At 44.4% G+C, this 17,514-nt stretch overlaps 1 protein-coding gene across 2 annotated transcripts in view; it reads right to left on the bottom strand.

Annotated features, from left to right (window-relative positions):
• Positions 1–17,514, bottom strand: part of SERINC5 (serine incorporator 5) — a 126,351-nt gene that overhangs the window by 53,157 nt on the left and 55,680 nt on the right. Inside the window, exons 1-2 of one of the 2 annotated variants that reach the window (XM_074384316.1) lie at positions 12,055–12,075; positions 9,765–9,932 (exon numbers count right to left, since the gene is read on the bottom strand). In XM_074384316.1, the coding sequence (XP_074240417.1) occupies positions 9,765–9,848 (84 nt within the window). In that variant the 5' untranslated portion in view covers positions 9,849–9,932; positions 12,055–12,075. Of the gene's footprint in view, positions 1–9,764; positions 9,933–12,054; positions 12,076–17,514 lie in introns of those variants that run through there. The other variant, XM_003920804.4, reaches the window with a different exon arrangement.

Raw genomic sequence — 17,514 nt, 5'->3', positions numbered from 1 at the left:
ACATTATTCTTACCTAGTCTGTCTACCCAGTATGTGGTTCATACAGCCTAGTGAGTTATCTGCAACTTAAGCAAGAGCTCTGGTACTCTGAGCACAATGTTTAGGCCACTGATGTTTTCCTTTTTAGAGAGAAGGGAGAATAACTGCAAACAACACATATAAGACCACGGAGGGTCTCTCACAGAGTCAGCCAATGACAGCCAGTCCGTCAAATCCAGCTAGCCCTCTGTTCATGTAAATAAAGTTTTATTGGAACACAGCCACGCTCCTTGGCTGCCCATGCCATTGGCTGGCATGTTGTTTTGGCTGCTTTTGCACTGCAAAGGCGGAGTTGAGAGCAGCTACAGAGACGACAGAGCCTCCAGTGTGTACCAGCTGGCTCTTTGTTGGAAAAGTCTGCCCCACCCCTGCGCCACTAGGAAGAATAGCAGAGGAGTTGTGCCTAACTGTTAACTACTGAAATACAAATTCACATTTAAAAAGCAAGTGACAACTGGTGATAACTTACTCTGCCAATCAAGAGCCAAAGGAGCAGCTCCTCTGGGCTGCGTTTCAACTGTCCCAACCCTCTGGCTCCTGCCTTCTCCTGTGAATCTCTTCCCTTCTTCAGAGCTGTCCTCAAATGGAACTTGGGCCTTGAGTGAGTCAAACTGTGCATCTCCCATACGCCATTTTTTGAGCAGAAAATAAGGTACCTTAATTTATCCACCCACAGAACAGTTTCTCAGATGGGGTGGGAAGGAATGCGGGGAGAATGTGTCTATGAGCTTCGAGTGCTCATCTCTGTGGCTCAGCAGCCGTCAATAGCTCGAACAGAAAACCTCCTCACATCTGTCACACAAACACAGCCTATGGAACCAAAAATAAACCCCACGCTGATGAAAGCCAATGTGTCGAAAGATAATTTTAGATTTATTTGAAGACTGCAGAGACAGTCTCACTGAAATTTTAAAACCACACCCCCGGAATACCCAATCCCTTGTGATTATGCTCAGCCCTGCTGAGGAGGCAAAAACACTCCATTCCCTTTTATAAACCTCCCAGGCACCTCAGCTCCGTCTGCAGAATGGAGAGAGAGCATTCCTGAGTTACCATGTGACCCCGAAGGTCAGCTGAGTCACAGCTGAGGCCACACCACTGTCCAATATTCACTAATGGAGTTCTAATATTCTTAACTTTTGGACACGCACAGTCTAGCATCACAGGCTCCTTCCAGACACACTTTGCCAAACTGCTCTCTTTTCCCCTACCTGAGGGCCAGCTCTATGGGGACAATAGCTGTGTGTTACTCAGCACCTCTGAAGTCCCCAGCACCTTTCAGGGAGCTCAACACCTGCATTTCAAAGAATGACAGTTACGCAATTTGTAAAACTTTAGAATGAGCTCAGATTACAGTTCAATCAAGTCACAGAATCACTCTATTAAACTTCTGTGCGGAGTATGGAGAGTCAGCTATTCACAATATCTATGCATTGCTTCCTGTTCCCACCGCTGTGAGGCTACTTTATCTTCTGTTCTTTGATGTGCCATTTCTCTGTTCCCTCTGGCCCCATGTTTATGATGGCTGACGATGCTCGTTTCCAAAGATCCTGTCTGTTGTATTTATCTGCTGGGTACTCCCAGGCTCTGTCTGTGGACAGTTGCTTAACAGATGCTATAGGTGATTACGGAAACAAAATGTGTTAGGAAAACTCTCATTCTCACTTCTTATCATTCGCTCCCTCCCACAGCCAGACCAATCCTAAAAGAGATCCAGCTGACACCTGGTGGGCCCCAAAAGGTGTGAGTAATGGATCCTCACAGACCAAGGACAGTAGGTATTGTTTCTAGTTTACTGCCTCCTGGCAAGCTCATTGTTACTGGACAAAGATCAAACCTCTTTGTCCTTGGTTCAGGCTCAAAAAGACTCTCAGCAGGATATCCATTAGTTCAAATTGCTGCCTCCAGTACAAAGCGATTTCCCATCCCTATTTCCCCAGCATCCACTTGTGTGGGGGAGGATGAGGCCCCAGCAATGACGGATGAGGCGTAGGAGGGCGCAGGACTCCTTGCTTTCTCTCACATGTTACGTCTGGATGAGATTTAGACCAAAAGACAAAACTGTTTGGAAACATATGTCTCCAGAGTCATCCTAACTTGGAGGGGAGGGAACTCTGAGGACTTAAGAGGCAAAACCTCAAAGCCAGCTCCCCACAGGAACATTCTAAAAGGCCATGGTGAGAATTTTCCCTCAGTTCTACACTGGGCTTGAGGTTCGATGGTCCCAACCTACTTTTAATCTCAAAAACTTCCTCCTTGATAATCTGACACATAAGATAACAGAACGATGAACTCAGTAGCTATTCAGAAAGAGAACTTTTTGAAAAGCACTCCATCTCAGCTGGATTTTTAAAAAGCACTCCAGAATCAAAGAACTGGGTCAGCAATATTTTCTTGTTATTGGTAATCTGACACAAAAGCACACAAGCTGAGAATGGAGAGTTCTACCTGGGGCCTCCAGGTGCCTATGCCAGCCCCTGATACAGGCCGCAGGTACAGTGCGCTCTGCACATTCAACCAGTAAATACCAAATGAAAACCAAGAGCCAGACTCTCCAGCTTCAGCACGAAGACCTGTCATTTTACACTGGGACAGACGGCACGATATTTTGGATCAAAGTGGAATATTTTTCATGGATGATGTTTGTTTTAAAAAGATGGTTATACCAAACACCACCTGAAAACAAGTTCTATTTGACATGCAAAGCCACTGAATAAATAAAGACGAGTTTTGTGGCTACTTCTGTTTTCTACTTCAGACTAACAGTCATCCCTTGAGCTCAGTTTTTGGTCATGACAACAGGAGGGAGGCAGATGGGGAATGAAAGTAAGCTAAGATCGCTGCTGAGGGCCCCAGGCTGTGCTATTTCCAAAAGGAACACTTCCTACCACTGGGCCCAGAAGAAAAGTCTAGGAAGGGGAAGAAGGATATGCTTGATAAAAGGCATTTACTGTGACTTCTGTGAATATCTGACCAACAAGCACACTTAGTTGCACAAATAGAAGACGCACTAGCCAGGCAACCAGTAGCCCTGGGTTCTAATTCCGTATATACCTGGTATCTCAATTCTGACAAGCCACTTCACTTCCTGGGCCACAGCTTCTCACCTGTCATATGACAGGTTGGTTAAGATGACCACTTAGGACTTTTCTGCTTTTTCTTTTTTGAGATGAGTCTTACTCTGTCACCCAGGCTGGAGTACAATGGTGTGGTCTTAACTCACTGCAACCTCAGCCTCCCAGGTTCAAGCGATTCTCCCGTCTCAGCCTCTTGAGTAGCTGGGACTACAGGTACATGCCACCAAGCCCAGCTAATTTTTGTATTTTTAGTAGAGACAGGGTTTCGCTATGTTGGCCAGGCTGGTCTCAAACTCCTGACCTCATGATACGCCCACCTCGGCCTCCCAAAGTGCTGGGATTACTTTTCTGCTTTTAAAAATTTTAACAATGGGCCAGGCGCAGTGGCTCACGCCTGTAATCCCAGCACTTTGGGAGGGCAAGGCGGGTGGATCACGAGGTCAGGAGATCGAGACCATCCTGGTCAACATGGTGAAACCCTGTTTCTACTAAAAATACAAAAAATTAGCTGGGCATGGTGGCGTGTGCCTATAATCCCAGCTACTCAGGAGGCTGAGGCAGGAGAATTGCCTGAACCCGGGAGGCGGAGGTTGTGGTGAGCCGAGATCCTGGGTAACAAGAGAGAAACTCTGTCTCAAAAAAAAAAAAAAAAAAAAAAAATTGTAACAATGTAATCAAATTATATCCTACGCAATATATCCAAGTAACAAAATTATACTTGTACACCCATAAATGTATACAAATTTAAAAAACAAATTATATCCTAAAAAGATCATTGTTTTCTCTGTAGGACACATAACACCTGCAGGTATATGCTGTCTCTTCTGAAGGCAGAACACTTACTGTACATGTGAGCTGCAGCCTTTTTCCACTCTTCTCTTTCACGCAATCCTTTAACTAAGGGGCCTTGTTTCAGGCATTTTTAGATTCCTGAAACTAGCACAAGGAGCGCTTTCCACAAGCAATGTTTACTATTATGGCTTCATCTTTATTTTAATTCTTCAAGTTAAAAATAGGAAATAAAGTAGCTCATCTCTCCAATTTCAGAGTTTCAAACATAATGGATCAAAGAACTCTGTCAACTCCAAGAACCACTGAAGTATTTTAACATGTCACTGTGAACTGACTAAAAGATGTACTTATAAACAGCCTTTTGAGATCCAAGTTGCTTTTAAGGAAAGTAGCCACCGTATTCACCTACAGTTACTGCACTGCGGTGACCCCAGAATTTAGAAATAGAGTATTATCTCGGAGAAATGCAGCAAAGAGCACCTTCAGCTCAGCCTAACTAACAGGCTAAGTTATCTGGAGAAAGAAGCCTGAGCACAGCTGGGGACATTTGGGAGCTACCCAAGTTCAAACAAGGCAAATGGAATATACAACACCAGGGAGGGGGGCGTGGCTGAATCATAGTGACTGACTGGAATGCAGAATGGAAGCCTAAGACTTTTATGACCTGCCTGGGGAAAAGTACAGAGTTAGCACACAATCTAGAAAAGGAGGGATGCTGGGAGAAAGAATCTGTCGGTGTCCTCAGCACTGTCCTGTGTGAAGGGCGTCTTTACAAGCAGATGCACATATGGCGATAATCAAAGCCAGAACTATGAACAAGTTGCCCGGGGGAAAGCATGCAAATAGGAAGGGCAGAAGGCAGTGTTAGAGGCCCAGGCAGAGAGGAGATAACCACTTCACACACACGATAGTGACTAAAATAAAAAAGATGTACCATTAAGTGTTAGTGAGGGTGTGAAGAAATGTGTACCTTCATACATGACTTCAACCTGAATGTCCCACATTACTGGTGGGAATAGAAAATGATGTAGTCATTTTGGTAAACAATATGGTGGTTCCTCAAAAGCTTAAACAGTTACCCCACAATCCAGCAATTCCGCTCCTAGGTATAAACCCAAAGGAAATGAAAACATACATCCATACAAAACTTAGTACATGAATGTTCACAGCAGCATAATTTATAATAGCCAATAAGGTACAAACAACCCAAATGTCCATCAACTGACAAATGGATAAATAAAATATGTTATAGGTATATTTATAATCCCAGCACTTTTGGAGGCCAAGGCAGGTGGATCACTTGAGGTCAGGAGTTCATGACCAGTCTAGCCAACATGGTGAAACCCTGTCTCTACCAAAAATACAAAAAATTAACTGGGCATGGTGGTGTGTTCCTGTCCCAGCTACTCAGGAGGCCAAGGCAGGAGAATCACTTGAACCTGGAAAGTGGAGGCTGCTGTGAGCCAAGATCATGCCATTGCACTCCAGTCTGGGTGACAGAGTGAAACTCCATCTCAAAAAATAAAAATAAAAATAAAGTATGTTATACTCATACAATGGAATATTATTCAGCCATTTAAAGGAATGAAGTACATATGCTATAACCTGAGTGTGAACCTTGAAAACATATTAAATGGGCCAGGTAAGGTGGCTCACGTCTATAATCCCAGCACTTTGGGAGACCCAAGCAGGCAAATCACCTGAGCTTGGCGTTCGAGATCAGCCTGGCCAACATGGTGAAACTCCATCTCTACTAAAATTACAAAAATTAGCCAGGCGTGGTAGCAGGCACCTATAATCCCAACTATTCAGGAAGCTGAGGCAGGATAATTGCTTGAACCCAGGAGGCGGAGGTTGCAGTGAGCTGAGATCACGCCACTGCATACTGCCTTGGAGACAGAGTGAGACTCTATCTCAAGAAAAAAAAAAGGCAGGGGCAGGGGCAGGGGCAGGGGCAGGGGCAGGGGCAGGAGCAGGAGCAGCGAGGTACAAAGGGCTATATAGTGTATGATTCCATTTATATGAAATGTCTAGATAGGCAAATCCACAGAGACAAAATATGTTAGTGGCTGCCTAGGGCTGGGGAGCTTGGGGGAAAGATGGGGAGGGAGTGGAAAGTGTAACATGGAATGAAGAAAACAGATCTAACATGTTTGAGGCTGGGAATATCTAAGGCTCTTCCAACACTGGCCTGGCACATGGGCTCTCAGGGGAGAAAGGCTGGGACTGCACAGGTCACCCATTATTCCTTCTCCAATACAGGTTTTAGTGGCCCCTACTCCCCAGACTTTCCTTTCTCCTCCCTCCCCAAACACCCACGTGGCTGCCCAGGGGGCCTAAATCTGAATCTGCCTCACAGAAGTTACACCTTGACTTAGCAGTTTGGATTGGAAAGCTTTACTCTCTTGCCCGCTTTTCTTTCCTTTGCATTCTACGTTCTAAAATGGATTTTCAGTCCCCCAGGTATCAAATCTCATGAGTCTGTACCTGCTTAAATTACATGGTTAATGACAAGAATGACCTGCAAAATAAGTAACCCTTATGTTTTGAGACGGGGAAATGCTCCAAGAGAAGACAGAATCATGCCTTATTCAACGAGCACAGTCAAGCTTTCTCTGAGCCAAAGTTCTCCTGGGAAAGAGGAGTTTCCCTAAAGAAAAGAAGCAGGACAAAGTCTAGCCCAGCATCCCTTGCAGTCCCCTCTTACTCAGACTAAACACAGGCCACATTCTGAAACCAAGGCAAAAACTGGAGTAGCTGACAAGGGAGCTGGCCCTGCACTCTTAACCCACATACCAAAGGCCCACACGACTCTGGCAGAACGCTGGGTGGGAGGCACTTACACACTCCCCATCCGGGCCATTACAAGCATGCAGCTCTTTCTCCTCTTCCAGTCACAGTCTCAGGCACTTCCCCGGCCAACCAAGAGGGGGTGAGGACTCCAGCAGGAGCCCAGTGTGTCCCCCCACAAGGGGACCTTTCAACACCCACCCGCAAGCACCGCCTGAGGATGAGGTCAGACTCTCTTCTGTAGGCCACAAAACAAGTCGACTTTGTAGCCAGATGGCCATCCCCCTCTCAGGCCCTAAAGCTGGGAAAGGATTGGTTTCACCCACGGGGATCTCATTCCCTATGCAGGACACCCAGCCAAACCACTTGTAAATAGGTACATTCAGGCAACGGGCATAGAAACATTTACAAGAGCCTCTGGGAGGGGCATCAGGGTTGCCCTTCCCTCTCTTCCTCCCTCTCTCTGTTCTCTGACCGTAAGTCACCCTGTGCCCACTGCCGTCACCACCTCTGGGTTCACCTCCCAAAATATCTCCCTGTTTCCAGGATGATAGCCTCTTGCTCTAGAATCTGTAAGGGCTTCCCACTCACCACAGACCATGTTCATTCAAACACTTCACCTTGCCACTCCAGTTCCTGCAAGATGTGGTCATTCCACCTCCCCTCTCCTCTCAGTCCTTCTCCACGTGCCTCTCCTCCTCTCTAGTTACACAGCCTCATAGCTAAGAACACATTCAGACCAGGTTCAAATCCCACGTCTTGGGTGAGGTGCTTAAACCAATGTTTCAGTTTCCTCATCTGTAGGGCAGGGGTAATGACAGTACCTACTGTTCAGGTGAGTACAGGGCTGATGAAAGGAGAAAATACAGGTACAGTGCTCAGAAGAAAACCTGACACACGGTCTCACTCAATCATTAGCTATTAAAATACTTATTATTACTCATACAAGTCACTTATTTCATGAAGCCTTTCCTAGCAATACCAGTCAACATATTCTGATTCTCAAATGTTCTGTAACAGTCGGAAAGCATAAATACTGACTGGAATTGCTAGACACTGTTTCAGGGGGCAGGTTACTTCGATGGTAATCAGGTGTTAATATTACCATTATGAAATTCATGTCCTAAAACCCATACCAATGGCTCCCAAATTATCTCTCCCTCCAATGTCTCAATAAATTCACGACTTAGGGATACTATCTATTTGTATAGTAATAGGTTTTGGTTTTTTGGATGCAGGCCTTAATTCTGTTAAGAATAGAAACTTGGCCAGGCGCGGTGGCTCACGCCTATAATCCCAGCACTTTGGGAGGCCGAGGCGGGTGGGTCATGAGGTCAAGAGATCGAGACCATCTTGGTCAACAAGATGAAACCCCGTCTCTACTAAAAATACAAAAATTAGCCAGGCGTGGTGGTGCACGCCTGTAGTCCCAGCTACTTGGGAGGCTGAGGCAGGAGAATTGCTTGAACCCAGGAGGCGGAGGTTGCGGTGAGCCGAGATCGTGCCATTGCACTCCAGCCTGGGTAACAACAGCAAAACTCTGTCTCAAAAAAAAAAAAAAAGAATAGAAACTTATGAAGAGCAGGGATCACACTACATCCCGTGCACACTAGAGTTTCCACCATGGACCACAGTGGATCATCAAGCCACCTCAATCAATTGAGAAACTTAAGCTTGTTGAATTTACAAAGAGAATACTGTATTACTTTAAAAAAACAAAAGTAGTACATGAGAAATTAAGTGGACCTTCAGAGTAAGAGTTGAAACCTACTCTTTCTGATAGAAAAATCAGCCAGCATGGTGGCTCACGCCTGCAGTCCCAACTGCTCAGAACGCTGAGGCAGGAGGATCGATTGATCCTGCTCAGGTACTGCCCTGGGCAATGTCATCCCCACTGTGGGTAGCTCCATCAGAGCCCGCTCCAGGTTTCCCTCCACCTCCTCACTTGTTTGGCTGGGAAGATGCAGCCAGGAGTGGTCGTCTGTAAGGGGAAATGGCATGTGGATAGCAAAGCTGACCTCTCCCTCTGTCTCTAGGATAAGAGCTGCCCCCAGGGAACACGCCTGCTGCTCTCTCTTTCTGGCAAACTCTGCCCGAGCAAAGAAGCCTGCCCTTCCCAGGCACTGATGGGGTCCTGCTAAGTAAGTCTGAGTCATGTGGGGGTTCAGTAAAAAACAGAAATGTAAAAGAAAAGAAAGATGGTATATTTCACCAGGAACAGCTATAAACAAGGCTAAGATAAAATACACAATCATCTGACATAAACAGACAACTGTGATGGACAATGATGTATCCAATGATGGACAATGGAGACTCAGGGGCCATGGGGCTGGGAAGGAGGTGGATGATGAGAGGCTGTTTGGTGGGTACAACATGTGTTGCTCCAGGGATGGAAGCACTGAAGGCCCTGACTTCACCACAGGCAATGTATCAATGTAGCAAAACTGCACTTGTACCCCATGAATCTACACAAATGTTTTAAAATTTAAAAAAAAAAAAAAAAAAAAAAATTCTCACCAGGTGTGGTGGCTCACACCTGTAATCCCAGCACTTTGGGAGGCCGAGGCAGACAGATCACGAGATCAGGAATTTGAGACCAGCCTGACCAACAACATGGTGAAACCCTGTCTCTACTAAAAAGACAAAAAAATTAGTTAGGCATGGTGGTGTGCACCTGTAATCCCAGCTACTCGGAAGGCTAAGTCAGGAGAATCACTTGCTCCCAGGATGCGGAGGCTGCAGTGAGCCGAAATCATGCCACAGCACTCCAGCCTGGGCAATAGAGCGAAACTCTGACTCAAAAAAAAAAAAAAAAAAAAGTTCTACACCAAAAGCATCAGATAGCATCTACATTACTACTAAGGATCAAGCTGTTGATTGGTTTGCCTGTTTAGCCAGAAGGCACCGGATCTTGGAAAGCACAGAATAGTCTTCAGGAAGGTTCCAGGAGACCAGGTATACCCCAAAACAAATGGGGGCACATGGGCCCCATCCTGTAAATCATGTGTCTCCCACACACCCTCATCGAACATCGGAAATAGGATGAGCTGACACGGACAAACTTACGTGCTCTTTCATCTTGTGAGCTACAGTTGTTGACATCATGATGCAGCAGAGGCCAACGACCAGAATGAAGTAGAGGGCGTACATGAAGCGGGTGCTCAGGGACTGCCGAATCCTGGGGCAGCAATCACAGCAGAGAGAGCAGCCTGCAGACCCACAGCAGCAGGCCAGCTAGAAAAAGAACACAAGACATCACTCAGAGCACAATACTGCCATAGATTAATATGGCAGGCACTGTGATACACACCTGGAGTCCCTGCTACTCGGGGATGGGGGAGGTGGGGCGGAGGATCACTTGAGACTAGAATCGCTTAAGACTAGAGTTCAAGTTTAGCCTGGGTAACACTGCAAGAATCTGTCTCTAAATATATATATATATATATATGTATATATATATATATATATATATAATATCTAATATATATTTTAGATATATCTAATATATATTTTACATATATACACACACACACACACACACACACACACACACACACAATTTTTTTTAAAACAAGACCCAGTGCAGTGGTCCACATCTTTAATTCCCAGATTTGGGATTAAAGCTTGGGAGATCAAGGTGAGATCGCTAGAGGCCAGGAGTTTGAGATCAGCCTGGGCAACACAGCAAGATCCCATCTCTTACGAAACATTTTTTCTTTCATTAGCCAGGCATGGTGGCACAAACCTGTAGTCCCAGCTACGTGGGAGGCTACCTCTAAGAAAAACACGACCATGAAAAAAGAAAAACATCATATTAGGTTGGTGCAAAAGTAATTGTGGTTTTTGCCATTACTTTATATATATATGAAATTTGGTCTGGTATAAGAGCTTCTAAAACTTCTGGAATTTCCTGAGCAACAGAGATTAACAGGAGAGTATTTCGTTACTAATGCTCTTTTCAATCATAGCAGAGTTTGTACTAATCAGGCAACTCTTCCTGGGCCTCTAGATGGCTTCAGGATAGGGGGCTGCCTATCAGTGGAACCAACTATGTGGTTTTGAGGGTCAGAACTTTCAGGAGCAGGGCCAGGTGCAGTGGCTCAAGCCTGTAACCCCAGCACTTTGGGAGGCCAAGGCGGGTAGATTACGAGGTCGAGAGATCGAGACCATCCTGGTCAACATGGTGAAACCCCGTCTCTACTAAAAATACAAAAAATTAGCTGGGCATGGTGGCACGTGCCTGTAATCCCAGCTACTGAGGAGGTTGAGGCAGGAGAATTGCTTGAACCCAGGAGGCAGAGGTTGCTGTGGGCCGAGATCGCGCCATTGTACTCCAGCCTGGGTAACAAGAGCAAAACTCCGTCTCAAAAAAAAAAAAAAAAAGAACTTTCAGGAGCACACACCTGGGCGGAGACTGGAGACTGAGCTAATGATCAGTGGTCCATGATTTAATCAGCCCATGTACCTAATAGTGTCTCCATAAAAGCCATAATCAATGGCATTCAGAGCTTCCAGTCTGGTGAACACATCTGTGTGCCAGGAGGGTGGTACACTCCAAATCCATGGGAACGATGCTCTTGCATTTGGGACAGCACCCTGTGTGCCTCTTCATCTGGCTGTTCCATTTGCATCCTTTATAACAACTGGTAATCGCCAGTAAAGAGTTTTCCTGAGTTCCGTGAGCCATTCTAGTCAATTTATGAACCTAAAGAGGGGGTTCTGGGAACCCCTGATTTATAGCTGGTCAGTCAGAAGAATGGAAGGCCTACATTTGCAACTGGCATCTGAAATGGGAAAAGTCTTGTGGAACCGAGCCCTTACCCTGTGCAGTCTGTGCTAACTCTAGTTAGACAGGGTCAGAATTGAATTAAATTGTGGGATGCCCAATTGGTGTCCTGTACCAAGCCACATTCACCCAAGCCTTCTGCTGGTCGACCTTCCAAGCTACAAGATGACTATTCTTCCCAGGCATCTTGACCACAGGACATTCAGGAACAGTTCCGTGTGTGAACAAAGCTTTCATCAGAATCATTCTGGTGCTATTTTTAATGACAGTCATCAATGGCTTGGGAGATGCCCAATTATTACACAGAAAAGCCACAGTTCATCTGAAGTATTATAATCATGACTCTCTAGACAAAAAGATTTCTGGAATCAGCTAAGAGCAAGAGAAGAAGTCAAGAACTAGTAAGTGAAGTGGGAAGAACATGAAAAACAGAATATGAGCCCAAGAATATGAGGGAGAAGAAAAGGAAAAATCAGTTAGGCAGACAGCTAAGGCTAGTCCTCGAGGAAAGCCTGAAAAATCACAGCTACAGGTACAAATAGAGCTGCCTGGGCAAAAACCAAACTGTACCTTCACTGATAAGAAAGGACCCAACAGAGAAGCCTTTTGTTCTTTCAGTGATGAGCAGGCTCCCAGGGAAAAGGGTCCTCCCCTTCTCAGGCATGCATGCAGTGGGCTCCGTGGGAACTTGCACAGTGAGCAGAGGGGAGGCTTACCTAAAACAAACCTCGTTTGTAAACAGTTATACAAATGAGAAGCTGTACTTTGTGTTTACCCAAGACATGCCCAAGGCTGCACAGATAAGTAGAGTTACACAGACAGCTTCACAGATAAGGGAAGTTACAGAAACAACTACAGAGATGAGGGGAGTTTCTCATACAGCAACCCACGCAGGTCCTCCTTTCCGCTGCAGAGAGCTTTCTTCATTAACTCCAATTTCACCCCTCTGTTCACATTAATCTTTTTTTTTTTTTTTTTTCTGAAACAGAGTGTCACTCTTGTTGCCCAAGCTAGAGTGCAATGGCATGATCTTGTCTCACTGCAACCTCTGCCTCCCAGGTTCAAGCGATTCTCCTGCCTCAACCTCCCAAGTAGCTTGGATTACAAGTGCATGCTACCATGCCTGGCTAATTTTTGTATCTGTAGTAGAAACAGGGTTTCACCATGTTAGCCAGGCTGGTCTCAAACTCCTGACCTCAGATGATCCGCCCACCTTGACCTCCCAAAGTGCTGGGATTACAGGTGTAAGCCACCATGCCCGGCCTCCCATTAATCCTTAATTTTCTTGGTCCTGAGACAATCGGCTTGGATAACACCTCAGACAACATGATCATCAACGCTAAACCATTTCAAAAGGGACTTGTCAAAATCCATGACCCTAGGGATGAACGTACAAGCACCTAGGGTGCTGGGATGGGAAAGGCTATGCCTGCAAGCCATTCACCCTTGTAGGAAATAATGAGAGTATGTAACTTGAAGCTCAAAAGAAATGAGCTTTTTACACTGCATTTCCACCAGAGCTTCATGCCCCAAATGGTAAGCTTTTTAGGTTAATGTATAGCATGTGGGCCCAGAGGAGCACGGAGCGCTCTTGCTATACCTCTAACAGCATACACATCTTTTCTCTGGAGAAAGTGGATTCACCACAGGGCAATGGAGGATAGTGATTAAAAGCTCAGGCTCACAGTCAGCTTGGCTGGGTTTGTGGCCTGGTTTTGCCACCTACTAGCTGTGGACCACAAGCAAGTTATTCATCCTTTAAAAACGCAAGACTCCCCGTTTATAAAGTGGGGTTGGTAGAAGTACTTACACTATGTTCTCTTGGATAACCTAATCAGACACACCTGGTGCCAGAAAGCAGTCCCTGTTAAGCAAGCAGGGAATGCTACGAGAGATGACCATAAACTCAAACTTACAGTAAAATCTGTATGTATTAACACTGTATTTTATATAAAACCTAAAACCTAACAATTCAATCTCTTGATAATGATTTGGAAGGAAGTTTGAGACTTTGCAAGGCTTCAAGACGAGCATCAATTAGAATGCTACACCATAAACATCACTTACAATGAGCTAAGGTCACAGGCATCTGGGTAAGACAACATACCGTAATGATGGTATGACAGATCTTGGAATCACAGTCATTTCCCTAGTTATCTCATCTACTTCATGAGACTGTCCCTGTTTGAGCCCTTTGTCGTTCTGTGCTGTTTCATCACTTCAAATTTTTCCTAATCAGCTCTCTCCATTTTATGTCCAGTTTTCCAAGCCAGCTTCCTCCAGAGTCTTCTTGACTCACAAAATTAAGCCACTGCTTTGTGAAAGAAAGCATTCTATTGGGCTGAGATAAGAGAATACACAAGTGATATCCTAACATTACGGCATGTGTGGGCGTTTTATGGGCCACTCCGCTTTACAAATCCTTCATTGATGTTCTCAATCTCTGCTTTTACTGACCTCTTTCCATTCACATGCCCAATGACTTTTCTCTGCCTCCTGAACCCTTTCCCAACTGCCTCCTTCACTGATTTTTGTTGTTGTTGTTGTTGTTGTTGTTGTTGTTGTTGTCGTCGTCAAAGAGACAGAGTTTCATTGTGTTACGATGGGCTCAAGTGTAACACAGTGAATCTCTGTCTCTTTAAACTCTATCTCAAACTCCTGGGCTCAAGTGATGCTCCTGCCTCAGCCTTAGCTGGGACTACAAGCACAGGACAGCACGATACCATGCCTGGCTGGCTGCTAACTCTCTAAGTTACCATGTGGTCTTAGATAACCTCTCACTGTATTTCAAGTTCAAATGTGATCAACAAAATACTTACTCTATTGGGGAAAATAAGTATTTTGGAAATAGTTAATGCCTCCCACAATAAAACACTCCCACAGCTGAATCAACATTTAAACTTACTATTATCTCCACAGAGGGAAAAATGAACAGATACATACACACTGTGAGCCTAATTGAATTTAATCATTTAAAGACAGACAAATAGCAACAGCAGGGATGTGACTGTGGAAAACATAAAAAGAAGGCCCTATTGGTTTAACCCTATCCCATCATTAAAGTCATATATCATTGTATGGATCTAATTTTCCAAATTTAATTTTTATTCTTACCCTATACAATGCTATAGTATTAAAAATATACATATGTATATATATTTGTACGTGCCTATATGTATGTGTACCTATATACACACATTCCAAATATCAGAATGCACTAGCTTTTCTCTACTAGCCCAAAAATGATTCTTCAAAGTAAACTAAGGCAATAATCAAGGGTACATCCATATTATCTTAAGCTACACATTGATATAGACGCCAGGTGGAAATTAAAAACAGCATCCATAAAAGAAACATTTATGTTAGCATCTAGAGAATCTCACAACCCTGCTGTCTGACCACTTGTTTCTGGAGAAGCGTAACTCCGAATAAAATGGCTTCACATCCAGCCCCTGCCACCTACAGGGGTAAGACACTGAGCATGTCACTCACTTCCAAAACTGGAAAAGTCAATTCCTGGCTGGAACTAACTGGTGCTTTCACAAGCTTGGAGAAAAGGGCCACGGTTTCATTAACCCACGCTCCAAAAGCGCATACAGCTTTGACTGAACAAGTCAGCATATAAAAAAACAAAGAAATACAGAATGTACAACACCAAGAGGGAACACTAATATAAAACATGGACTTTAGTGGTAGTCATCTGTCAATGTAGTTCATCGATTCTAACAAAGGTACCCCTCTGGTGGAAGTCGTTGATAATGGGGGAGGCTGTGCCAGTTGGGACGAGTAGCATGTGAGAACTCTCTGTAACTTCCTCTTAATTGTGCTGTGAACCTAAAACTGCTCTAAAAAAAATATTAAGCCTATTTTTAAAAAGTATAAAGAAATAAATGACTTTGGGAGGCCGAGGAGGGTGGATCACGAGGTCGAGAGATCGAGACCATCCTGGTCATCATGGTGAAACCCCGTCTCTACTAAAAATACAAAACATTAGCTGGGCACGGTGACGCGTGCCTGTAATCCCAGCTACTCAGGTGGCTGAGGCAGGAGAATTGCCTGAACCCAGGAGGCGGAGGTTGTGGTGAGCCGAGATCGCGCCATTGCACTCCAGCCTGGGTAACAAGAGCCAAACTCCATCTCAAAAAATAAATAAATAAATAAATAAATAAATAAATAAATAAATGAACAACACAGTACCTGCCCACCAATGGCTCAGTAAATGGATGCTGGCTGTATAATGTATGGTAAAGTCACAATGACAACACTCCTCAAACACAGTGGCTGGCAATCCCTCCACAGGACCAAGTTCACAACTACACTCTACACTCAATTTCCCACGCAAGCGCTGAATCACAGAGAATACTAAGGGTGTCAAATTTGCAGATACTGCACACTCTCTGTCTCCACAGGAGGTAACATTACACATGCAGAAGGGAGTCCAACAATATCTTTGGAAGCAATGCTTGCAATCCTTCCAGAAATTCCTCTCACAGATACATTTCCAAAAAGGCACAGAGATTTAGGTATGAGGTTGTTCATTATAAACACTGGAAACAGCCCTATTTTCCAGCTACACGGGAATGAATTACAACCTATACAATGAAATATTTTTTAAAACAATACGTCAGTTGTGTTAGACCAAATTGTGTCCCCCCAAATTCCTATGTTGAAGTACTAACCCCGAGTACCTCAGAAAGTGACTGTATTTGCAGCCAGGGCCTTTAAAAAGGTAATTAAGGTTAGGCCAGGCCTGGTAGATCACACCTGTAATCCCAACTCCCAAAACGGGTGGATTGCTTGAGGCCAGAAGTTCAAGACCGGCCTGGCCAACATGTCAACACCCCATCACTACTAAAAGTACAAAAATTAGCCAGGCATGGTGGCACATTCCTGTAGTCTTATGTATATCAAAGATATACCTAAGAATGACCATCTACATGACATCTATTTGACATCTAATACATGTGGTTTCAGAGAAGAAACCTGAATGTTCAATAAAAAGATTATGATTTAAGATCAATTAAATTATGAAAGGTTCATATTATGGAATATAATACACCCACTGAAATGATGATATAGCTTATACAGAAAAATGTATGGCCATCGAAAGACATCCACACTGTAGAAACTGAAAACCGTTAACATAATAGTATCAAGTATGACATCATTTTGGGTAAAAATGTGACAAGACATAGATCAGCACTAACAACAAAAAACAAACTAGAAGGATACACCAATATATCAACAGTAGTTAACAGAGTTGTAGAATTATGAGTGACTATGCTCCTCTGTATTTTCTGAACTCTCCACAACAAGCATACATCTTATAATTAGAAAAACATTACGAGTTTCTATTTTGGAAGAAAACAAAACATTCCTGTTCCACCTCATAGGTGTAAGCCCTCAAATATTTGTTAAACGCATCAGCCACTGAGTAAATCAAACCTACTTCAGCTATGTGATTGGAAGAAAACAGCCAGAGTGAACTATCACCATAAGTGAGGCATTTAAAAAAAAAAAAAAAACCTACTGTCCTGTACGCTTAAAAATAGTTGGGTCGGGCGCAGTGGCTCAAGCCTGTAATCCTAGCACTTTGGGAGGCCGAGGTGGGCAGATCACCTGAGGCCGTAAGTTGGAGACCAGACTGACCAACCCCACGAAACCCCTTCTTTACTAAAAATGCAAAATTAGCTGGGCCTGGCAGCACATGCCTGTAATCCCAGCTACTCGGGAGGTGGAGGTAAGAGAATCACTTGAACCTGGGAGGTGGAGGTTGCAGTGTGCCGAGATCGTGCCATTGCACTCCAACCTGGGCAACAAAAGTGAAACTCCATCTCAAAAAATGATTAAGATGGTAAATTTTATGTATGTCTTTTTCACCCTGCAAGAAAAAAAATTCCTTAATCTGGCCAGCCGCAGTGGCTCATGCCTGTAATCCCAGCACTTTGGGAGGCCGAGGCGGGTGGATCACGAGGTCAAGAGATCGAGACCATCCTATCCTGGTCAACATGGTGAAACCCCGTCTCTACT

The sequence above is a fragment of the Saimiri boliviensis genome, chromosome 1 (genome assembly GCF_048565385.1).
Source record: "Saimiri boliviensis isolate mSaiBol1 chromosome 1, mSaiBol1.pri, whole genome shotgun sequence".
Lineage (NCBI taxonomy): Eukaryota > Metazoa > Chordata > Mammalia > Primates > Cebidae > Saimiri > Saimiri boliviensis.
This window is presented reverse-complemented; position numbering and strand designations above follow the sequence as displayed.